Source organism: Lathamus discolor, chromosome 3 (assembly GCF_037157495.1).
Source record: "Lathamus discolor isolate bLatDis1 chromosome 3, bLatDis1.hap1, whole genome shotgun sequence".
Lineage (NCBI taxonomy): Eukaryota > Metazoa > Chordata > Aves > Psittaciformes > Psittacidae > Lathamus > Lathamus discolor.
In genome coordinates, this window is record NC_088886.1 from 117,226,606 (window position 1) to 117,252,299 (window position 25,694).

Genomic DNA, 25,694 nt, shown 5'->3' on the forward strand with positions numbered 1-25,694 from the left:
GAAGTGACCCATGATGCACCATGAAGTTAAATATATACCACAGCTCTCAATATTAATTCTCAGTATTAAGCAGTCCTTCTACAGGATGCTTGCATTTGTTCAGAGAGCAAAGTGTAAAATCACTACAAAAAAAAAAAAAAAAAAGGGGAAAAAAAAAGAAAAGGTATTTCATTTACTGGAAATACCTGATCATTGGTTGAAGCCATCAATTATGATATTACAGAAATACAGATTCTGACAATCAGTTGGGGTTTTTATAATGCAAACCAACATGCAGACATTCTTTTTGCTTATCCAGTGAAAACCAATCCTGTAATTCCAAATGCAACATCTTTTAATAAAAGCGACCTCAGTAAAAGAGTACTTCTACAAAGAGCTTGTGTAAGCCACCTTTTACAGAAGTTATCCTAAAGTAATCCTAGAAGATTCATGGAGAAGCCCAATATTTCACAAGTGATCAATTCAGACTTATTCTACACTTCAGGATACATGTAGAAAAAAACCCAACAAATGCAATGCAGACAAAACAAGAAAATGTGTATTTTACCATATTTATTATAGTTTACAGAAGAAAACTTTATGATATCACTGTTTAAAATCAACATTAACCTTTATTAGAACAGAAAACATTTTACTTAAAAGTTTATCACTTATAAACCTATACCCACCTCACAAAATAATGTAAGCTTGTCATCTGGTAGAAGACCATTGGCTTCATCCAGTAAAAAATCTCTTCGGATAAATTTCTTAAAACCCCAGTCCTTGCCTTGCACAAATCGATATGCTCTTTGGCTTTCTGATAAAATACAGTCAATGTACAAATAAAGCAAGTTAAATAAAAATATTAGCAAATAACAACACCTAAATGCTATATCAAAGCCAAGCGTTAATCAAAAAATAAAACCATTTAGCATGTTTGGATCATGTGTCACATTGAGAAAACCCACAACTATTAAAAAGATAATGTTGTAATAGCATTATTTTATGAAACACTTGATAGAATTTAATAGAGCAAAATTTGCAATTCAAACCATATCACCCCCTTAGATGCTATCTTAAGCACCATCCAGCAAGAAAGGAGTTTTTCAGTTAAGGTTTAAGAATGCCAATGTGTCAAAACAGAAATTGTTCACAGGGAAGTACCATTACAATGAACTTGTCACCACAAGTACATTCTGACAGCACTTCTGCAGTTGTCATAACAATCTGTTTTGACTTCCTCCTGAAATGGAAAATCATGTTTCACAGGCTGAAATTATTTTGAAATATGGTAAGAGCACTAAAAAAAGCAAAACAGAAATAAAAGCTTTCAAGTAACAAACTTTTTTTTTTTTTATCATAAAAAGGTATTATTTATATTTAACTTTTAGCCATAGTTAGGATAATTATTAACTTTTTTCAATCCATCGGATTTGCTGTGACCACACAAACCTTTTTATTCCAGTTCTAATGTTCACTGCCCACAAAAGGGTTCCCAAGGTCACATTAGTGCAAATGCATGTAATTCTGAAAGATTAGTTATTTTACATGGCAGGTTCACTACAAGGTGTTCACTTGTTCCACAGGAAGAGCATTATATACTTCTATGTGGAACTAAAACATGGGAAAGAGGTTACTTGGGAATACCTTTGAGAATACCTGTAGAATAAACCACATTCTGAATCAGATTTAGAAAGACTTCAAAATGAAGAGAGCAAGACTACTTCTGAAATAACAGGGAGTCAGGGGGAAGGGGAAAGAAATCTCGAAAAGAGTTCTCTAAGATAGATTTTTTTTTCATTCCAAAAAAGCTGGACAAGAAACATGTCATCATATTTCCATACAATTCCACACAAAGCTGTATGGATATATACTTTAGCCTTTTAGAGAAGAATTTAGAACTCACAAATTTGTTATAAAAGCAATATATTTTTCATTACAGAATCTGTTAAAATATATTTCCTTCTACAACATCTAAAATAAAGGTATCAGGAAAGTCAGACTTCTCTACTCAACTTGGTGGCATCACTGAAACAGACTTGACCATTTTAACACACCGCACATGCTAGAAAACATATGTCTAACACATTGTCCTCACTGCCAATAGCTGGAAAAATGATATTCCTAACAGTTTTTCCACTAGAATTAGACCAAGCAGAATATATTGTACAGGTTTTGATTCTATTTTTTTTAATACAATGAAGAATCACTCAGGAACTGACAATGCAATTCAAACAACAACAACAAATCTTCCTTATGCTGCAGAATACAGAAGCAGAGGGAAATACACTTACTAAGCGCAGTGTGGGCTTTGAGGGCAACAGAACAAATGTTGAAGTCTGTTACACTTAAATTTGTAACAGAAAAATTATCATTTTTAAAAATACCATTTAGGTTTTCTGGCATCTGGAGTAGCATTTTCACATTTTTATCAACTTGCCAAAAATCCACAATAAGCCTCAGAATAGAATGAAAACATAAAACCAGAAAAAAAATTAAGAGGTTAAAATTGTTTTCCTCTAGATTCAGCCCAATTCTTTATTCTGAAAACTCAGATTTTACTGTTAACAGCAACAATCAGTGATAAACCCTCAGAAATTAAATGACCAGTAGCAATTTAAGTATACAAACCCCACAAAAATAAAGCAACATAAAAGCATAAATGTGGCTCTTTTCCTCCTAATAAAGCTCAAATGTTACTTTGTTATGTATTTTATACACAGCTTCATCATTTGAAGCAGTCTGTGCATGAATTATCAATTTACAAAGGACATCTCAAGTCAGGCATCATTATACTGTATAAATAAAAACATAGCATCTCCAGAAGCAGACGGCAAATGGCTGGAAAGTCCAAGAAATAAGATTTCTGTTGGTAATGTCCCAAAATAAAAATATGTTTACAATTCCTGTAGCACCAAACACAGGACAGCTACTAGTGCAGAAACTGAAAACACAGCTACTCATAGGATTTTTGGGGTTTAGCACCTTGTGATTTTTAGCATTTAAAGTAACACTTCTGGAGCACCTCTCTGAAGTGCTCATAAACTCATGTGCACAGGATGAGGAAGAAACAGGAGAAATTAAGAGCTCTGTGTGCAGCTGCAGGGCTACAATCTTGCTGCCACAGAGACACAATAGGATAGCTCATGGGACCATAGTGCTGCAGTGGACAGGTTCAGTCCCCTTGGGAAGGCTAGGCTACCCTTTACATGAGAAGTATAGGAATGGATGGAGCTGTGCCTTGCAGTGGATAATGAACCAGAGAATTTATGGGATTAGAGGGGAAGCCAATGCAAGCAATGTGCTCAGTGTCTGCTTGCAGACCTACTCATCAGGAAGAAACGGGTGAGTGGTGATTAGGATGCTGGTTGGCAACAAATGAACAAGAGTCATCAGTGAACCCCTAAAGCAAAAAAGGACCAGCAGTATCTAATTAAACACCAGAACAAGTTGCCCAGATAAGTTGTGGAGTATCCATCCTTGAGAGATATTCAAAGCATGACAGTTCCCAAGCAAACTGCTCTGGTTGATCCTGCTTTTGGCAAAGGGACTGGAAAAGACAACATTCAGAGGTCCCTTGCAACCTCAACAATTCTGTGATTCTCTATCTTGAAATATTTTTTGATGTTCACATTGCAATTTCATTTAATTACATACACCAGTCCACTACTGGACATTGTCAGTGACATGGACAGGGGGATTGAGTGCGCCCTCAGCAAGTTTGCCGATGACACCAAGCTGTGTGGTTTGGTTGATATGCTGGAGGGAAGGAACGCCATCCAGAGGAACCTCGACATGCTTGTGAGGTGGGCTGATGCCAACCTTATGAAGTTTAGCCATGACAAGTGCAAGGTCCTACACCTGGGTTGGAGCAATCCCACGCACAGCTACAGGCTGGGCAAAGAAGAGATTCAGAGCGGCCCTGCAGAGAAGGACTTGGGGGTGCTGGTCGATGAGAAAATGAACATGAGCCGGCAGTGTGCACTCGCAGCCCAGAAAGCCAACCGTATCCTGGGCTGCATCAAAAGGAGCGTGACCAACAGGTCGAAAGAGGTGATCCTGCCACTCTACTCTGCTCTTGTGAGACCTCACTTGGAGTACTGTGTGCAGTTCTGGTGTCCTCAGCATAAAAGGACATGGAACTGTTGGAACAAGTCCAGAGGAGGGCCACGAGGATGATCAGGGGGGTCTGGAGCACCTCCCGTATGAAGATAGGCTGAGGAAGTTGGGGCTGTTCAGCCTAGAGAAGAGAAGGCTGCGTGAAGACCTCGTAGCAGCCTTCCAGTATCTGAAGGGGGCCTATAGGGATGCTGAGGAGGGACTCTTCATTAGGGACTGTAGTGATAGGACAAGGGGTAATGGGTTCAAACTTAAACAAGGGAAGTTTAGACTGGATATAAGGAAGAAGTTCTCTACTGTGAGGATGCTGAGGCACTGGAATGGGCTGCCCAGGGAAGCTGTGAATGCTCCATCCCTGGCAGTGTGTGTGTGTGTGTGTGTGTGTGGCAGTGTGAAAGGCCAGACTGGATAAAGCCTTAACTGACATGGTTTAGTGTGAGGTGTCCCTGCCCATGGCAGGGGCATTGGAACTAGATGATCTTAAGGTCCTTTCCAACCCTAACTATTCTATGATTCTACGATTCTAAATCTGTCTCAAGCAAAAAACTACAATCCACCATACGTACAAAAGTGTAGCTTTGTTCATAGAACAGAACCAGGAGGCCTGCTGAGATTGAAGCAACCAATTACATCAGTGGCAGAGGATAAATAGAGTGAATGTATTTCCTTTCCTTCCAAAAAGTCCAACCATTCAAGTTTTAGCACTGAACTCAGTTTTACGGATTTACTTTCAAGATTACAAGTGTGCCTAGTTACATAAAGAGAAAGCAGCATGAACTTTGGGTATGAGTACTGGAGAGCTACAGATTTTTTCCAAGAAATTCAGAACTTGCAACAGAACAGACCCTACAAGATCTCAAGTCCTGGAGTAGGAGGAAGAAAAGTAGACAGATTCTTCATATATAGGACTAGCAACAGCATAAGCTCAGTGCAGACCAGCATTAAATTCCACGTTTTCATGAGAATTCCAGCTTTTCCAAAGTGTTTCCAATGAAGGTTAAGCTTGTAAGTTTAAAACTAAGAGCCGTATTTTTCATATTAAAGCAGCAATTAAATCACTTTTTATTTCAAAGTTTCCTAATTCCTCAGGTATATGGCTCATGTTTCTAAAATTAAAAGTGCTAATCAGATGAATTAGACCAAAACACTGTAAAGGAGTGTCTAAAAAAAACCCCAAACACCAACCATGCATGTTTATCCCAATTAACTATGGAAATCAAACACTTCCACTGCAGCTAGAAACAAGCAAATACACCCCTAATAATAGGAAGCAAGAATAATCTGCTAGAAGAGCCAAGTGACAAGAATCTGGAGTGACGACAGTAATGTGCTGTAATTTATACTGCTCAGGATAGAATTAACATAGCTCAGTAATCAGGAAAGTGTGAAACATGAACAAGATTTTTAATTAAGTTTCTAAAAGTATATTAAAAATGTATTTTAAAGTTTATCTCAACACTAAATTCCGTTCTCAACTGAAAAACTTACAAGGCTGATTTTTTGGGAATGCTTTTACAAATCCACAGATAATACATTAAGACTCCCTTACCCATTGCTTTTGTTTCTTCTCTTTTAGCATTCAACAGGGAAAATTTGAATTTTGCTCTGACTTCACTTTTTGGACAACTGACTAAAAGCAGATATAATGACAGGTAGTCTTTGCTTTCATCATCTAATCCTTTTGGATTTACTCTCAGGCACCTGAAAGGAACACAAAAATTGTACATTTCTCAATAGTATCCAGAATAAATTCAGAAATATTTTTATAAAATACAATGACACATACTACAAAAATGAATGTTTCCCTTATGACTGTTGAAACTTTGAAATTAGAACCAATCTGTACCTACAGTAAAACTTCTAGAAATATGAGGTTTAGTATTTATTTGCAATTGAATTTTGCAACTTTTGTGAGTGGGAAAACCAAACCAAAAACAAAAAAACCCAAACAAAACCCACACAGCAGTTGCTAGAATAAAGACCTTACCACTTCATTTTGTCATTTGGCCCTGATGAAAAGGTAGAACTCTTTAAAACTTCACCCATTTCTTCTCGGCAAAAACTGAAGTTATTAATGGTCCACATGTAGGAAAATTTTACTACTTTAACCTGAATAAAAGATGCAGAGATGTAGAGACTGTCAAGAAAATTTAACTTGCATCAACTAGTTAGATTGTCAGCACAGCTCAATAATTTTAATATTTATTTTTAGTTATAATTATGACTAGAAAATAAAGCCACTGGAATTTACATAGATTACCTGTGTGTAGCACCAGCTTTCAGCCACAGGTCCACTGGACATCTCCCCAGGAGGAGGTGGGGTCGGAACCCTTGACATTGCCACTTATTGCAGGTTTATAGTAACAAGATAGCAATCCAGACTTCAGTAATTCTCCTAAAAAAGTAATTTAACACATTTTGTTCACCCTTTTTAAGTGTGGAAAGAAATATCCATTGATATTCTTATTACTGTGTTTACTAAATGATGCAACTGAAAGAGGACAATGGCTTTGCTATCTAGACAAGCTAGATGCTTGACATTAATGACCACTTGTACTCAAAATCCACAGGCTGAATCCTCATTGCAATACTTCATAAAAGCAAGCACCTGTGCATCATACAATACCACTAACAACCTTACTTCAACATCACCTTTGCAAATTACCACCTTGATCACACCAGTTGTGTTACAACTTTCTTCAGGATCTTCTCCTTTGATTTGCAGAGTAACTAGGGCCTTGTAAGCACCCCGTTATTACTACCAATGTATTAGTTGCCCACACAGGCATAATTCAGTCCTGGAAGAGCACCTAACTACCAGGTTCAAACAATCCTGGGATTTCTCAAGAGAAGGAAAGAAATTAAACTTGCATTTAAAGTATTTTCTTCATAGATCTTTCATGATTGCCTTGTATGTTTAACACCAACAGATTCGACTGCAGAACTATAATCGCCATAATCATGTGTTTGTTCCTTATCGAAGCACAAAACTGAAAACCAGCTTAAGTCAACTTGCCAAACCCAAAGAACTTTCTATTAGCAAATAAAGCAATATTGTTATGGATTATCGCCTAACAGAGCACTACAATTTTTTTCTGCCCATCAGAAACTGAGTCATATTCCCAGATTCATCACATCTAGCCACAGACACCAAACTAGCAGCCTACTTGTGCTAGTCTTGGTATATAACTAATGAATGAAGGCGGGCCTTTTAAGAGGGTAGGCTCTGGGTTACTGGGCTGACTGTCTTTTAGGTAGGGTTTGCTGTCAACTTTAGACAGGTTTCTGTCAGAAGCACAGCTTCTCACACAGCTCCATTAAGTTGCAAAAAGTTAAATTACCCCTGATCAAACCAGATGAAAGTGACAATTGTCTGCCACCAAATATTTTCTCTTAGTACAGAAAGTTTCTTTAAACATATCCTGCTATCGCTGAAGCACCATCAGAAGACTACAATCTTCCTGCAACATTTGAGTGTTTCCTCATAGAGGTCTTTTTACTTGTGACAGAACAGCATTAGTTGTCTTACTCAAAAGATGTGATTGCACATCACTAACCATGTTGGAACTCTTTCTTTACGGATAGGCAACACTTAGAAACAAGGTTTTATGCAAGCTTTTGTAAGAAGATACTACAAGACCACATGTAATTCAGTCACAATGTGAAAAAATTTATTATTCCTATAGGGAAAGAATTCTCTGCAAATCGCTATGAACCTCGGTAGATGTCTTCCCTCTTGCCTTTCTAGGGCTGCTTCTCACTTACTTTTGATAAGGATTAGCCATTCCTCATTAAATCCTGTTGGCATGGGAATCACTCTGAATCATGAATGTATGAAACCTTGAAACCAAAACTAATTCTCAGTTTATGAGATGAGGAAGCAGATGCTATATAATCAGATCCCATACTGGATCTCTACTAACAGACCTACTATGACTAGATAGACAGAAAAAATTAAACAAAAATCAGTGAATAGGTCTCCTGCAAGACATGGATCAGAGACACTGAAGGGTAATCATAAATACAATTCAGCTCTTATAAGTTTGGGGCTTTTTTTGGTAAGTAAAACTTGTTTTTATTTACGGCAATCTTCAGTACTTAAAAGTACTTTCCATAGACGAAAACCAGAAACAAAAGGCCACCCTAAATTTAAGGTAATGGAACTTGCTTGCCCTCTATTTTTTTTTTTTTTTAAGCAAGAACTGTATACATTGTGAAAGCTGTGTTTACAGAGATTTTGTTTGCAAGTTTACAGCTTGTTTTGACTGTCTGTACAAAACCATGCAGAGTAAAATTCCTGGGAAACATACATGTGAACATCCCTCTGTCATAAAGCAACTATTAGTACTTATATTACCATTATTTCTGGAAGCAGATCCTATTCAGTGGTAACAACTGAAGCTGCTACCCAAATACACAATGGATTTTAGATAAAACCACATCCTGAAAGAATTACAACAGCTCACCTCAGCTTTACTGAACCTGTTTGCTCTTCTTCAATTCTCCCATGCTAAAATCAAGAAGAAATATACCCCTGTTCCTTATTCTGTCATTTGCATGAGATGCACAGGACTCTCTCATCTCTAACCTGCTCCTCAATTCTTTCAGTCCATTTGACTGCTCAGCTCCCAGTAACCATGAAGGAGCAGCAGATCTGAGCCTAGTTTGCTCTGAAAGGGTCTCCAAATTGAAAAAGACTGAAAGTAACTGCTATATATCAAGCTCTTTAGAAAGCACCCAGTGACCTTATGCCAAGTACCAGTGCTTATCTGCCCCCTCCTGTCACACACCTAAATTGCCCGATTTGCTGACAATTTAACTCTAAGCAAGGGTGGGTATTCTCAATTATTTTCAGGTGTCTTCCACCCTGTCTCTGTACCTGCTCTACCCAGGGCATCAGTACTTCACAGGCTGCTTCCACCTGCTGCATGGCTTTTTTTTATTGCAGGTTCTGACAGAAAGCATGATTTTACGTAAGTACCCTTTAGAGATCTTTCTGAATAGCTTCAGCATTTTGTTAAGTTTCCATTTACATCATTAGAACTAGAAAACTGATTTTCATGAGCTCATGTTAAGTCTTTGAGGAACAGATTTAGACATAACTTTTTTTGGTGTGGATTTTCCAAGTCAATCAAATTTTTACATTCAGAAAACTGTGAGAAAACAGTAACTTTAAATACTTCATATCATACTGTGAGCCTGTGTTGAAGAGCTGTCTTTTTTACTTCTTAATATGCCTGGATGTGTAATTAAGAAAAAAAAAAAAAAAAGAAGTAAGAAACCAACTAACAGCAAAACTGAACAATGGAGAACAAATACACAGAGCATCAGACACTCTCTGTCAAGACATATCAAAAGACTGCCAGGAACAGCAGAGAAACAGTTCAGCAGTACTGCTCATCTGCCCCTCGCTTAACCTATTAATCAGCATTTGGGTGGGGATGTAGGGATATTTACCAAAACTACAGGGCGAAAGAGAACACAAGCTTCAAAGATGGTATTCTGAAGTGTAGAGGTGTTTGGGGAAGGAAGGATTCTTTTCAGACCCCAGACTGCTGCTCAGATCAAGAGCCAAGAGCCTTACCCACTTCGTGTGGCCAGCAATGGCTACCAGGGCAAAGTGGACCTTACAAGGGCAGACTGAAGGTGAGAAAAAAAACATGCACTTACACATTTACCCCTTTGTTCTATGTTCTGTACTCTGCTAGGGGAGACGTCTAAATACCACTATGAAGAAAATGTTCATGAATCATTGATTAGCCACTGCCCTCAGCTCTGACAAAAAGGTTTTTCAAGTACCAAGCCCTCATCACAGCCTATTAGATCAAATGGTTGGGAACAAGACGGAGCTGCAGTTCACAAAACCAGTCTGAGAATGACTGGGCAGAAGTAAATGAATGAAGTGCAGAAAGACAGACCTGTTATCTGCAGGACAAAGCAACTCATGCTAGAACCTGCACTTATTTCTCTGCAGGCTATAATGAACAAAGCACCAGAGGTGACAGGACATTATCAGGTAATGCCTCCAAGAGTTTTTAGGCCATACTTGTCTGGACTTGGCTTAACAAACCAGTGTGGCCATTTTGCCAGGCGGATGTGTTTGACCAGAGTAAACATGCACTGGGAACAGTAAAACAAGTTTTAATGGATGAGGGTAAAAGAAGTTTCTGGTTTTCAAAGGGAAACAGATGTATTTTTAAAGGATGTCAAGTACCTTTGTTGTTTGTTTGGTTTTTCAATGAAACGATATACCCATACTGAATGTACCACAGCAGTCAGTGATGATTTTACTCGCTGAGATGCTTTCACTGTCTAACTTCAAAAAACCCCAACCCCCCACAACAAAACAAACACTCCCACCATCAAAAAAAAAAAAAAAAACAAAAACCAAACACACAACCAACCAAAACAAACCAAACACAAACAGAAGAAAAGCTCAAAGGTATTTTAATTAACCTGCACTCCCAGACCCCAAATACAGAATGAACAGATTCATAAAATGGTTTGGGTTGGAAGGCACCTTAAAGATCATCTGGTTCCAAACTCCCTGCCTTGAGCAGGGACACCTTCCACTAGACCAGCTTACCCAAAGCCTCATCCAGCCTGGCTTTGAACACTCCCATGGATGGTGCAGCCACAGCTTCTCTGGACAACCTGTGGCAGTGCCTCACCACCCTCACAAGGAAGAACTTCTTTCTGATTTCCAATCCAAACACGATGGGCTTATCACTTGTACTGGTCTCTTAAGGAAGGTATTGGTTTTACCTGCTAATCACTCTGCCAAGTAGACTGGTCCCAGTTAAATTAGGATCTTCACAGAGCTGGGTACCACTTGCAGAGCAGTAGTGGGTTTGTAGGCACACAGGTAATAAAAAAAAAGGGATTTCTCAAAGCACATTTTATTCAACTAAAGTACTCTCCTAGTCAAAAAAATACTTGTGTTAAGCTTCAAGCCATGCAAGTTAATTATCATTAATTACTTGCACATGAAGCATAAAGAAAGTATGCGCTACCCTCCATAAAGCATTTACACTAAATTTCATCAAAAGCTGCATCAGCTCCCCATTTCCATAACTTTTAAGAAGAGATCTTAAGATTCAAAGCTACTTCATACACCCAGAGAACATGAATTCCATAAAACATTATCTTGCTTCCTTTCCCAAAAATTGAGTCCTTGCCCACATTATTCTAAATAAAGTTTCTTTTCAACCTCTTAGAGCTAGACAAGAACACATTTCGAGGTTGTTACATCTTGTGTTGGAATCATCTCAACTTTTTCACTGAAAAAAAATTACTAGCTCGTTAAGAAAGTACCACATGCATATGAACACAAAGAGGAGTTTCCTAATCCCCCCAAAAAAACCTACAAAACACTTCATAAACCTATTTGAAGAATTGTCTAAAGTGTTAACATGATCTTTTGCCAGCCCCCAGACCTGAGAGCAGAAGCTCAGTGTAACAACTATATCCTAACAGTTCTTTCAGAATAATAGTGTAGGAAGTGCACACAAGCAGGTGTGCATGTTAACCTGTGACCACAGGGATAAATTATCATTGTATTTCAATAAGGTGTTACAGCCAGCAAATTACTGGCAGGAACAACTAAATAGTCTTCTGCAGGGTATCCAACACACCCCAAAAGTCAAATCCAGCCTGCCAGAACCTAACCCACACATCAGTTCACCAAGCAAGCCAGTGACCCTGTCCTACTCGCTCAAGTATGAGAAGGAAAGCACACTAGGAACTTGATGATCAGCTCCTGCTGACCCTCTTTTTTCTGACATCCCTTCCTCCAGGAAGGGACACCCTCACATGAGTGACTCTGGCACAGTGTAGGATTTTTCTCATGTCCTGTCCAGAAACTGGACAACAAAGCAACATTTAACAGTAATGTCATTGTGCACTTCCAAACCATGACACCACAGTCTCCACAAAGAAAGAGGCTGTGGAGCTTGTTGTGACTGAAACATCAGACACCTCTATCCAGCAAACCACATCAAGCATTTAACAGCTAATGCAAAAACTAAGAGTAAATTGCTGTCTAAGAGTGAGTGGTATTAATATCATTTAGCCATCTCTAAGGAAAGCCTAAAAAATTACCATACCAAGAAATCCCACGTATGTATTACATATTCCATTTGAATTGTGACAGTCTCTTCTCAAACAGGACTGAACTTCTCAAGAAATGCAAAGCTGTTACAAATTAACTTTTTTTACTCCCCTCTTTGGAAATACTGGTATTTCATCACTGGCTGAAATAAAAGATCACCTTCTGAAAGTTAACTGCCAAATAACACCCTGTTCCTCCAACTTTTTATTCCTAGTAAATATGCACTTCAGAAACCAAATATAGTTTGTCTAACTGCACAGCCAAAACTTAAAGAAAATAAATCGAAAGTGAATAAGCCTTCCATTTAATAAAATCAGCTTCCAAAACCTCATTCAAAATAAACATTGTCTAGTTACAGAGGTATTGATTTAATTTCCTCTCACTAGTGAGCAATTACATAGTATTATGTAAGTATCATATATAATACTACCTATCGTTACTTGTTACTCAAGGAATCAGTTTTGGTTTTTGAATTACAGAGTCAAACAATTGGAAAAAATATTGAATTTTATCACTTCCTGGGTGAGGAAGATTACATTTATGAAGCTAAAGATGGAGAACAAACCATATCAAAATAGTTAAATATGAAGTGAAAGACATTATAAGGCCCAACACAAAGTTACTTTTGCACCCCCAGCTGAAGCAATGTTACAGTTCACTCAAACAGTTCTAGGCAGCACCAACTTATGAAGGCCAAACTGTTCAAGAGCCAAGAAAGCCATGTCCCTTTCTCCTTGGCCACGGAAAGATTTGTGTTAACAGCCACCCATCACCTGGGTCATGTCTATCCAGTAGCACGAAACTCTTGAGGCCTGAATGTTGATCAAATCCATAGGAGAGAGAGATTCAATTTCTTACCAAATTTCAGAGACTTAAAATATCTAATCAAAGACATTTATTTTTTTTTCCTGCCTGTTTAAGATTTTGTGTAGTAAGCTGATTATACTTACAAAAATGTCAGATTTCTACTAGTAAGTACAAAAAAAAATATCTAAACTTTGTAAAAGATAGGACTGTTCTTAATTAATGTGATTTGCGTGTCTTCACAATTGATCTTTTTGGAAGAGTTGCTGCATATTTCCTATAGCTAATGATTAAACTAAATTTTCTGCTATATGATACACAACAAAAACTACAAACATCTGAAAGGTCTATTAAGCTTAGGCAGTTTTCTAATTTCATATAACCATAGAATGGTTTGGGCTGGAAAAGACCTTATAGAACATTTAGTTCCAGCCCTGCTGCCAATTTGTTCAGCATCATCATTTGCTTCTCTGGAAACATACTCAAAATATACTTACACAATTTAAATACAGTGTTCAGTATTTACTGAATTTAACCTGTATCACTGCAATATTTAACTGTATTACTAACACTTAAACAATTGCAGTTACATATATCCACCCCCTAACTTAGAAAACATATAGGTTAAGGATATACTACATTCAGTATTTGTAGTATTTCTAACATATGAACTGTTTCCTTTTTAGGGCAAGCAGAAGGGAACAGCAGTTGGGTTATGCACAGGAAAACCCTAAGTGAAGAAGTAAGAGATGTATTAACAGTTAAAAGGAAGAAATTGCGGACTTCTTCTATTTAGGACATAGTACTAAAAAATGCTTACCTAAGTTTGCTCTTGAACCACACAATAGCAGCCAAATTTGTACAAACCTAAATCAGGTTTGGGAGCTTAAATCATAAGCTCTGGCTGCTCCTATGTGCTTCACACTGAAGATCTCACCTTTGCCAGGCCCCCAGCGCTGCTGGAAGCTATCGCCCTGCCAGGAGAAACACACACACTTCAGCACCCACACCACCAGCCAATTCATAACCCTCTCCACAGCTCTCCAGTGAGAAAAAACACTAACCCTGTATGGGACTGTGACAGTTGAGAAACTACATATTCATCCCTGTCACCCCTACTCCAGGGACAGTAAACTCCAGCAGAGATAGGGACAGGCAGCTGGGGTCAGAGACATAGAATCACAGAATAGTTAGGGCTGGTAAGGACCTTAAGATCACATAGTTCCAACACTCCTGCCATGGGCAGGGACATCTCACACTAAACCATACCACCCATGGCTTTATCCAAACTGGCCTTGAACACTGCCAAGGATGGAGCACTCACAACCTTTTATGTTGAGGACACCAGAACTGCACACAATACTCCAAGTGAGGTCTCACAAGAGCAGAGTAGAGGGGCAGGATCACCTCCTTTGACCTGCCGGTCTCGCTCCTTTTGATGCAGCCCAGGATACGGTTGGCTTTCTGGGCTGCAAGCGCACACTGCCAGCCCATGTTCATTTTCTCATCGACCAGCACCCCCAAGTCCTTCTCTGCAGGGCTGCTCTTAAAATACATCTTAATACATCTTAAAATAGCTGCAACTAAGACTTCAGATTTTAAAAGCACATCCTCAAGGGGGTTCCAGAAGAGCCCCAGCAAAGAAGAACCAGGCAAAACCCAGCACATGTGAAAGGCCCAACTTTTCAGGAGTATGGTGCTGTAACTATAATTAATAACACTGAAGTCAGCAGCTCAAAATTAGCAAGCTTATACTATTAGTTGTAAAAACTGTCAAGCTGAGTACATGCATTTTTCAGGCTTTGCTTTGAATTTTATTTCCTATCCCAACCCACTGAAAAACATAGTTGAATTTTACCTCAGCTGAGAGAAAACATAGTGCCCAGCAGAGACTGAACTGTAACTGTCTAGTTTACATCTGCCAAGCTTATTAATAAGCTTGCATTAGCCTTGCATTATTGTTCTGTACTATAGGAAACCCACTGCGCCCCTTATTAGATAGCCTAGACCATCCCCTGTGGGAGTCATCTATGCATTTCCCTGAAGAAATGTAGTACTGTTTCTTACAGCGTATTTCAATTTCATTGACCAGTCTAGTTTTATGGGACCAAAAAAGATGGATATTTCCACCACGACTCCACTTGGAAAACTTTCTGTTCAAATAATCTACTGTTGTTCGGAGCTCTTCCTTGTATACAGCAAAGTGATCTTTTCCCATCCTTAGTTTTACTCCATTACTCAAACAAATCACTGGCATGTTAAAGTATATTTAGTGAAGACTTTTTTTCCCCAAATACTTCAGTTACACGTAATTAAGAGTTCACCAAATTGAAAATTATAATCTTGGCTTTCAATTTTGCACATGAAACAAGTATCTGTAAAAACCAATGGAGAGTTGACTTCAAATTGTAACAAAAACTATCTTTCCCCAGCAGATTCAGTTAGTTTGGGGTGGTTTGTTTTGGTTTTCCTTTCTTTTTAAATTCCTAAGATTTGTGAAAAGCACTGGACTACACTCTCTGGAGACAGATGCTTTCATTCGCTGCAGAGAAGTTGTAAAGTGCAACAGCAGCTTACTGCTGTCCTCATTAACCTCTGCAGATGGTGATCACCTGGAAAGTCTCACACTGAAATGGCACAACTGTTTTCAGCAGCGAAAAGCTCACAGATGTTACCAGGAGGGCTTTTGATAATTCATTTCTTGCAGTGTTACCTATCATGGCAAACAGTGGACACATTTGTGCACAGAGCTGCACCTTTGTGGTAAATTTGTGAGAGGTACAGTTCATACAGCTCATCATCTTATGCCTTGTACCAGGCCAGTCACAAAGTGTATTACACCATGCAAAAAACAACCGATACTTATAAGCTGGAAAACTGAGGAAAAAAAAATAACAAAAACACCAAAAACCTACACATGATCTCCAAACCCCAAAACTCAATTCTGCCAGAGGACTAAACTGCATTTGATGCCAGGTCACCCAAACAGTCTTGAAACTGAACTAATTTCAATGGACTGGGTATTAAATTTCATCCTCAACAGCTGATCAGACAATACAGTAGGGAAGACAGGTAGGTCAAGAGGTACAGCTGCACACCCCCTTGCTTTAGTGCATACTAACTGGGAATCTCTGAAAGCACAGCTGTATGAGAACCTGACAAAAGCCATCAAGGCAAGCAAAACTTGACTTGCAGTCGCAGACTGCAGCTAAACAAGTTCACACCCAGAAAGGTAAAAAAAGAAAATCCCAAAAGTTCATAGAATACCTCCATCAGGAAGGGACCCATAATCACTGAATCCAGCTCCCAACTTCAGTCCAATAGGGGCTGGTTTCTGAAGTTCAAAGACACACAATTTCTCCTATTGTTTCAAAAACATTGTATTGTTATACTTTTGGATTTAAAAACAATTCCAAAATAATCTGCTTAAGATACCGTTTTCCACAACAAAAGCAATTCAAACCTCTTAAGAAAGACCAACTTTTTTTTTTTTTTAGTGTGAGGTGTCCCTGCCCATGGCAGGGGGGTTGGAACTAGATGATCTTGAGGTCCTTTCCAACCCTAACTATTCTATGATTCTATGATAACTATTCTAACTGATCAAACTCAGGAGCTGTAAACTTTTAAAATTATAGATCAGAGAGAGTAAGTCCCAAGACCAAAAGCAGTATTTACATTTCTTTCACTCAAATGTTACTTCTTTGAAATTAGTTTGAGCATTAAAAGATTTCACCAGCTATCAACTTTCACAGAACCATTTAATGCTTCCAAGACTACTCAGCAATAACCACTTCCTGATTCGCAACACCAAGCCCCACTGCTTCTACATCTTGCTGAGGTGGCAGAACTCACTGGTCTATTTGCAACCTTGGACTGCAACACAGGATGAGAGGGAAGGGGAACAGGGGATGGTGCAGGTTACTCTATATCAGGCTCCCCACTACAGATCTTTCTTGAAAAGGATAACACACGTCACCTACTCACCTAACAAAACTTGTGCAGACTCTGAGGATTAAAACTAAAACTATATTCAAAGCAATAGGAAAAATGCTGTCTTGCAAAAAAGCCCTACTTACCAAAGCATGAACGCGTAAAATCTTAACTCACACCTCGTCAAACAGGCAGTTTGCTACCATTCCCCTCACCTCCCAGCACAGTCTCATTATGCCATCAGTTTGTTCCTCTGCAGGTAATGTTTAATTAAGTTTAAAAACAACAGTAAGGCAAACAGGATGGCACAGGGCTGTCAGAGTGGCCTGGCTAGTCTGGGCATAGCTAAGCAGATTTTAGTTTGACAAAAGCAACAGGGTTGATAAAAAGGCGGTAAGTTCTATCACACCAAAGTCTCTTTTCATAAGCTCCTTCAGCTGCCTTCGAGAAGCTCTTGCTGGCAACATACTCCACAAACCACCACACTGTGAACTGCTACTGCAAGTAGCTGTCTTATTACCAGAAGCTGTTTCCAAAAATTGCGCTGCACAAGCTTCAGACCACCAAGGCCATCACCCACTGACATCTATGCTCAAATAAGCCTATCATTCCTCCTCTATTTACTGACACCCTAGCACAGTTGGGTTTGCAAAGTCCTCCACTTGCTACAGCAAGCAAATAATAATTGTTTCGTCTTCAGCGCTGTCAAGTAAGGCAGACCTAAAGCAGATGCAAGTCTGCTGTTTCTTGCCTCCCTTCAGATGACACAACTGCACTGTGAATCATCCTGATGATCCAGTTCAGCCACAGAATATTGCATTCACAAAAAAAAAAACAGAAGTTAAAAAATTCAATTTAATATCAGGAAATCAAAAAGTCAGCTAACACCAAGTGATGAGCCCATCTTCACAAGTGACTCTAGAAACCTCTGTGAAAGCTTAGACACCGTAATTTATTAGTTACCCAGAATAACATTAGATGATTCTACTGCCATGTATTTTTTCCTCACCACTCACCACCACTCAGTGAGTAGAGTCTCACAACTGCTGGAGGGGGTGGCACATTTCCAAATAAAACTGGTATTTAAATAATTAAAAAAACGAAGCCTGGTCTGTGAAACAATATTTAATATTTCAAACTACTGATCACAGAATAAAGGTTAATTTTGCTTGATAATCTTATCAATACAACTAATCATAGCAACTAACTATGGGTACAAAGCTTACCACATACACATTTTAAGCAAGCTACTGCCTACGCTTCTACTTGTATTACGATTTCCTCCTACTCCTAACCCCCTCTCAATTCCCTCCAACCCCTCCCCCCCCTTTTTTCTTTTTTTTTTTTTTTTAAGAGAATAGCCACACTTCAGGGAAACATCACTGATAAGCAACACAGGAACTCCCCTAGTCAGAAGCCTCTCACAGGATGTAATACTATTAATTCAAACCTTCCAGATGTATTTACTGCATTTATTTGTTTTCCCCTCAGATCAACCACCTGCCTGGTGTATTTTGTAAATCTTGCAAAAAATGTCTTTATGCAAACTTCTTCAGTATAAGAAGTTTCAGTTTCTTTCAAATCACCCATTGCAACACAAATATTCTTCACCTGCCATTTTAAATTTTAAAAGCTTGTTTGCTATATGCACAGAAGTAACAAGCAAAATGTACCTTGATATATTCTGCAGAGATCAAAAAAACATCGAAGCTGGATTTTATACATTCTATTTCTCTGAAACCACCACACACCAAATGCAGTACCAGACCTACAAGTAAGATCACACCAACTTCAACACTCAATACAGCAATGCACTATATTAACCTACAATTACCCAAAGCAGCAACAGATTTTAAACAGTTTGATTTCTAGTGTAACATTTCCAGAACTGTAGTAGTATGACTCACATCTTTAAATGAGTTCATACAAAGCAGAACTTTCCAAATGAATTAAAAAACACATTTAAAATAGGTATGTATGCAAACTGCTGCAATTAATTTCACGCACACCACAAACGTATTAGTTGACATGACTGTATTCTGTCCTCTGTTACAAGAACAGTTAATCAATTTCATAAGTAAATATCAGTGTGACCACTGGTACATATGCTGCCTATAGAAAGGAGTTAAAGTTTAATATTTTTGCGATATATTGCGCCCAGAAGCTGAAGCAAACTATATTAAGCACTTGTTATCTATATTCATTACAAAACAGTTCTGATTTTATCTTCAAGATTTTTGATTACAAACAAGCGACTCTGAAATTAAACTCTGTTAACAAGTTCCCATATGTTTTAAAATTTATGAAAAAATGCCAAAGAGTGCTGTTTTGTTGCTGAGGTAATGTCTACAGATTAAGTAATTCAGAGCCCCACTGTGTTAGATGCCTCATACAGTAAACAAGTGCCTCTTCTAAAGAGCATTAAGAAATTATTAGCTAGCTAATCTGGATCATTAGATTAATACATTAAGCAATCAAAGCAACTTATATTTAGATTTTATTTCAACTTAAACCAGTGATTTTTTTCCACTTAATCCCTGTATATTGAAAACGGCTGTCCTTCACAGGCTACAGGCCATGCTGATGGAGAAAACAGACCCATCAATTAGAAACTGAGTATGAATAAAGAAAGCCAGGAAAATAAAAACTTTATGGACAAGTAGTTTTCCAAAGAAGTCATCAGCAGGGAACAGAGAATTAGAAAGTATGACATCAGAGGAGAAAGTTATACCAGCTATTCCTCAGGCCAGAATGAGTTCGGCACCTACATGCAATTTCAGTTTTTCAGGAAGCAACAACTGATGCAACTAACCCCAAACCCTTCAAAAGGCACACAAGCCTAATTCATTTTCAAAGCATTTAATACACAAGTAAATAGGACATTTGGAACAAATCAAGTGCAAGTCATCACTGCCTTCGATTCCCTTCTTCTCCATCCATAACCTTACTTATGAACTGATTTTGCAAGTGACTTGACCAACTGGTAAGTGAGCTCTTGGGAGGGGATAAACATTAAAGGAGCAACAAGGAAGAAGGCCGAAAGAAACCTTGCCTCCCAAGTTTCACCCAGTGATCTCCACTGCACAACAGATGCAGGTATAACAATAAGAGGTTCCCACCCCATGAACTTTGGAAGTTTCCCAACTGCTGGAGACATTTATTCCATAAGCAGCAATGCTGCCTACGCCAAGAGCTTCTCCCTGGCACACAATTACTTTTTCTTTCTATAAAGCAGCCAGTTAAATTACACATCAAATGATAATTCACCTTTGAACTGCTTAAGAAGTCAAGTCACAATATAGTGCAAAGAACAAATGTCACATAGATGAAGGCAAGCAGAACTGACAGACTGTTCACTACTCAATTGACAAAGTACAGCTAACTAAAGGCTCAACAGCTGTCTATTCTAAAACAATCCTACAGCAAGAGTACAATCAAACTACAGCTTCAAATAATGCATATCAACTAAGTGAGCTGAGATCTGAACTTAAAAAAAGTCTCAAAAGCAAACAAACAAAAACAACACACCACCAAAACCCTCGCAGACATACAAGCAAATTACCATCTCAAAAATGCTCCCAAAACTCACCAGCTTCATTCCATATATTCAGCAATGAAATCAAGGGAGAGCACACTTAAGACACTTCTAATACTAAAAATCAATAAATATATAAATTAAAATATAAAATGGCTACAAGTACCTGCAGCAGCCTCTTTTATGTGAGTGAGAACTCAACACTAACCCTTCTCTACTTTTACCTAGCACTCCACACTACATGAAAACAAAAAGTCCACTTTGAAATCATTTAGTCCATCTTTAATCCCTGAATCAGCAGCACAGGAAAGAAAGCAGCTTTTTTTCATGAAAACAACTGTCAAATTCCTGAAGTAACACATTACATTTGTTTTATGTAACCTATTTTGGATGATTTCCACAGAAAGAAAAAGACAAGTAGCCAATGAAAAGTGGCAAGTGTGATACTTTTCACAAAAAAAAAATAATCAAATGATAAATGGCATATGGGAGACACAAGGCAGCATCAAGGGTAAGTAATCTAATTCAGGGAATTCGTACATGCGAGGTCTCTAGATTATTCCATGCCAACGAGTTTCTGACTCAGCTGCAAGAATATCTCACTTTCCACTACATTTCCTAAACGTTATATGCAAACAACACTGACAACTAACATGCCTGCTTGCAAAGCAATTCCTTGTAAAGAACAAAAACAAAAACAAAAACAAAAACACCAAAAAACACAACCCCTTACAGCTGATACAGAATCATTTCAAACCAGGTTAACACACCCACATCAGGAAGCTATTAAACTCAGGTAAACTGGAACCAGGAGACTTGAGAGTTTTTCTTTTTTAACCTAAACTCCAACACTGAACTTCTGCTAATATTTAGCCCCACCAAAGTTGAATAGCTAAAACATTACCAAAATTTGAAACACACAAAACAATACGCACTCTATAACATAGTATACACACTGCTTTAAGAAACCCACTGAGCTAGGGTGACCATCTTCTCCCATTAACAACTACTATGTCTGCATTGCACTATATGAGTACCTCCACCCCTCACATAGTTGCAACAATCTCTTGTAAGTACAAAGCACAAACTGAAGGAGAGACTTCCTACTGTCCATCTGAAGGGACACTATGAGTGGGAGCCCTTTTGATTTGGGTGGAACAAGAAGTAATTGAAAAAAAGGTGTCGTAAGGACAAACTGGAAAATTTCTCAAGAAATCAAAGCAAGGAAGGCTCTTGTGAATACGCATACACTTTGCAAAGAGAGGAAAAGGAATCATGAGCTAAGGTATGAAAGCCTCTTGAAAGCAAATCTTTGGCATGATGGTGCAGGCACTAGACAACCACTGAGGCAAAGTCCTTCTATTTTATCCTAAAAATAGCAAGGTTTAGGACATACACAACAAAATACAGAGCCCATGTGGCTACCAAAATGCTCTTCCTCCCAGTCCAGTGACCTCTGCAGAGTTAGGAGAGGGCCCCTTCAGCTTCACTATGCTAGTAGACTTCTGAAGCTATGCAATTCACATAAGTTAATATAACATCAGTAAAACAACAACAGTTGACCGTGTGACAGCCAATGCAACTGAGATGGTTAAGGAAGAGCTAACTGTCAACAAAGTGCTCTGACATTCACAGTGAAGGAAGGCCTGAACAAGGCAGGAAGGGAACAACGCTGACACTTTGCAACATCTTCATATTCCAATCCACGGTGCAGTTTTGAAGACCACATTATTTTATGATTACAAGATTAGGTTACTGCTTTTTATGGGTGTAATAATCTCATTTACACATCCTTACTCTTAACTGTGTTTTGCTAAATACACAGGAAGCAGAAAGGGCAGCATGTTGTAGACTGCTTTTTACAAAGAGACAGAAATACCTACAAGGAATCTATAAGCCTGTCACAAAAACGGTGAGAGAAAATACCACAAGTATCCCCTTGTTCTCAATAGAAAGAAAAACAATCAAAAAACCAAACCAACCAAACTGGGATGGGGTAGTTTTGGCAAGAGTGTCCTGGTTTCATTATATCATAACAAACACACACAGAAGCCTACTTCTGAGCATACCCCAGAAGCAGGTGACATTCAATATTTCTATCTGCAGTCATTTCTATAAGAGCACAAGATATAAAGAGAACATAAGGTAGAATTGTGAAGAGACTGTATGAAAGAGTGCAAAAACAACAAATGCAGACAAAAAAAACCCAAAAAAAACCAAGGAAGGGTAAATAAAAAGATGTCAATGAGATCCACATGCAAGTTGTAACTATACTACCTATTGCTGTCCTCAGCTATTTATTTTCCATTTTAACTTCTGCTGCTAGTATCAACTGGTTTCCTCATCTTTCCTGTATATTTGTGTTTGACGCTTTCAAAGGCCCCAAAATTAACAGATAAAAATAACAGAGAAAAAAAGGAGGGGGGGGGGGGGAAGGAAGTTTTCTAGTATGTTATTTCAACTGAAAATCCAAGAACAGTAAACTGTGCACATTGACAACTAAAACTGATGAACAGGCCAAGAAAAAACTGATGGCTTTTCAAATTTATTTTATATTTGTCTATAGCGTATTGAAGTTTTTAATAGCAACAAGTAGCTCACAACGCCTATGCAAGTTCAGAATGTAATGCTTTATTTTCACTGACAGTTTAAGAGCAGACTGTAAAGTACCAAAGTTAAAAGTCTGGCAGAAAGCTGTTTCAAGGCAATATAACACCAAGGATATTTCTGGATATTTAAAATCTCAGGTTTCCAGAAGAGAGTTAAAAGTAGTTTCTGGTGATGTACCAAAGTCTACCATGTTTGCAGCTTTATACATAAAAGGCGTATTGTTTAGAAATTATTTTCCCTTTCCAGAGCAAACATCCACTTATGGAGTGGGGAGAAATACTGTGCGGCAGACACACACTGGAAATCCTTCACAAACAAAAATTTTTGTTTGTGCTAGTCACACATCCCAGAAGGCCCAGACAGGGAAGCCAGGTAAAACACTTTCAGAAGTGACGGCGACTGCTAAGTGTCTCTCTAAAATGGGCTTTTTACTTCCAGAAATAATAAAGTTTATACTAAATAAAAAAAAACACACACAAAAAAAACCCCAAACACAACCCCCCCCCCCCCAACCCTGAAAAAGGGAACAAAACTTTTTTCTTTTTCTTTTTTTTTTAACAGTTAAACAAATGCCTTGGCCATCATACAAATGGCTCAGCTTCAGCACCACTGTGGTACAAACTCCTCTAACCATATGGGAAATCTATCAAAATAATGCATTCTGCAGAACTGATAAGAATAAGGAATGACCCAGCTTGACTCTCACAGATTGTTCTCCCCGGCAGGAGGTTAGAAACAATCCTTTTTGTTCAAACACTATTTTTATAACTCTCAATACCATTTCACAAAACAAGCTAAGAATACCTTCACAAAGCAAAGCTACATTTTAAAATTAGCTGTTGATTTTAGTATATTGCAATTAAAAAACGGTCGTGAACTCATCAACAGGGATCGCGTTGCTTTCTTTGTTATGCCTTTTTCCATTCTCTATGCTCCTTCTCAACTACTTGTGCTCTCAAAAAGCCTTATGATGCAAATTTCAGCAGACTCCTGTGAATTTCTGTAGATGACATCATCAGGTGAAAACCACTATTAGTCAATGCTGTTTCCTGACCACGCATAAAATGGTGCAGACAGCACAGATGAATCAAACATGAGCTCTTAAACATTATTCACTTGCTGCTACAGCGTCCCCAAAAGTTTGCCGCGGCCCGAAGAAGGGGGCCAAACCCCCTATTTTATCTGTTTCCCCCAGGATGCGAACTTTCCCAGCACAAACTGCAGCTCAGGATAACAAGAGCGTACGCAGAAGAAAACAAGATGTTAACAGCCACTTTCACACGACAGCCTCCTGCACCGTGCAGCCGAAAGCACTCATGCCAGGGCCTGCAACAGCCCATTACGAAGCGCGTCCTGCCCAAGGTATGGATTACATACGTGGAAGCCACACCAGTCCCCAGTCTCCTCCGTCCGTGCGGCCCGGGCCGAGGCGGCTTCGCCACCGCGAACGCAAGGCGCTGAGCGGGAGCGGTACCCCCAGCCCCTCAGCAATACCTCGGGTCCCCGTCACGGGAAGGGCCCTGCAAGGTCCCTGCCCCGGCAGGGGGACCCGGGCCCGCCCCGTCGGCACGCCGATGGGCAGGGGAGAGCGCAACAAAGGCCTGCCCCCACACGCAACCCGCTCCCCTCCCGTTTCTCCCCACGCCCCCGGGCCCGGGCTGGTACGTACCGGAGCGCGTCGCTGGCTGGGAGGCGCGGCGGGTCTCATACTGCCGGGACGGGGGGAAAGGTGTGACTGTCACCGGTGCCCGGCGGAAGGCGGATGCGGCGAGACCGGGCGGTGGCGGAGCCGCATCGCTGCCCGCGACAAGACCCGCTGCCGCCCCTCCCCCTCGCTCGGTACCTCACGACTCCCGTACGGCCCCGCTGCCGCCGCCGCTCCTCCTGCCGCCGCCGCCGCCGCACTTCCGGGCAGGGAGGGGTCACGCCGCCGCACGCCGCGCCGCTTCCATCCGGGACCTGCCGCGCGGTCCCGCCCTCTCCCCCGCGGCGCCCGGGGCGGGGCTCGCGGGAGGCCGGCGGGTGTGGGGGTTGGTGGTGGTGCCGCTGGGGTGTCCTGCGCCGCCTTGGCTGCTGTGTGGTGGCCGGGCGCCTTAGGAAGGGCTCCGGGTGAGGAAGGGTGGTGCTGGGGCAGCTCAGGGGCTTTAGTGTGAGCTGTCAGTGGCTTCGGGAGTGCTGCCCTGGAGCAAGTGCCCGGGGATCTCCCCCACTGACCAGCTGGCTCACGCTGCGGGGCGGAGGTGGGCCTTCTGAGGACGTCTTATTTGTTTGTTTCGTATGAAGTTGACCTGAAAGTGGCATTCGTGAGGGCCATCCTTCTACCAGGTGTCAGGACCTGACAAGAACCAACACTGTAACTGCTCCCCCACTTAACAGTGCCGATGTTGAGTTCTCAGCACCTTACCTGGTGCACAGACCTGCTCTGCACTCCTTGCTGGCGCAGGCGTGGGCTTCGAGCCCTTCACAGCTCCGTGACTGGGGCGCTTCTGTTCCCTCCCCCATGTGCTCACCGCCCACCATTTTCGAGAGCAGTCGGTCAGATCTGTTTCTTTCAGGCCAGGTGGGATGAATTTTCCTAAATCACTGACATATCTTCCTAGTTGCTTC

At 39.9% G+C, this 25,694-nt stretch overlaps 1 protein-coding gene across 3 annotated transcripts in view; it reads right to left on the reverse strand.

Annotated features, from left to right (window-relative positions):
* SPOPL (speckle type BTB/POZ protein like) overlaps positions 1 to 25,015 on the reverse strand; it is a 39,578-nt gene extending 14,563 nt beyond the window's left edge. Inside the window, exons 1-6 of one of the 3 annotated variants that reach the window (XM_065671283.1) lie at positions 24,757 to 25,015; positions 18,616 to 18,710; positions 6,359 to 6,493; positions 6,086 to 6,207; positions 5,648 to 5,799; positions 669 to 796 (exon numbers count right to left, since the gene is read on the reverse strand). In XM_065671283.1, the coding sequence (XP_065527355.1) occupies positions 669 to 796; positions 5,648 to 5,799; positions 6,086 to 6,207; positions 6,359 to 6,436 (480 nt within the window). In that variant the 5' untranslated portion in view covers positions 6,437 to 6,493; positions 18,616 to 18,710; positions 24,757 to 25,015. The remainder of the gene's footprint in view (positions 1 to 668; positions 797 to 5,647; positions 5,800 to 6,085; positions 6,208 to 6,358; positions 6,494 to 18,615; positions 18,711 to 24,756) is intronic. The other 2 variants (XM_065671284.1, XM_065671282.1) reach the window with 2 other exon arrangements.
* Positions 25,016 to 25,694: the final 679 nt, after the last annotated feature.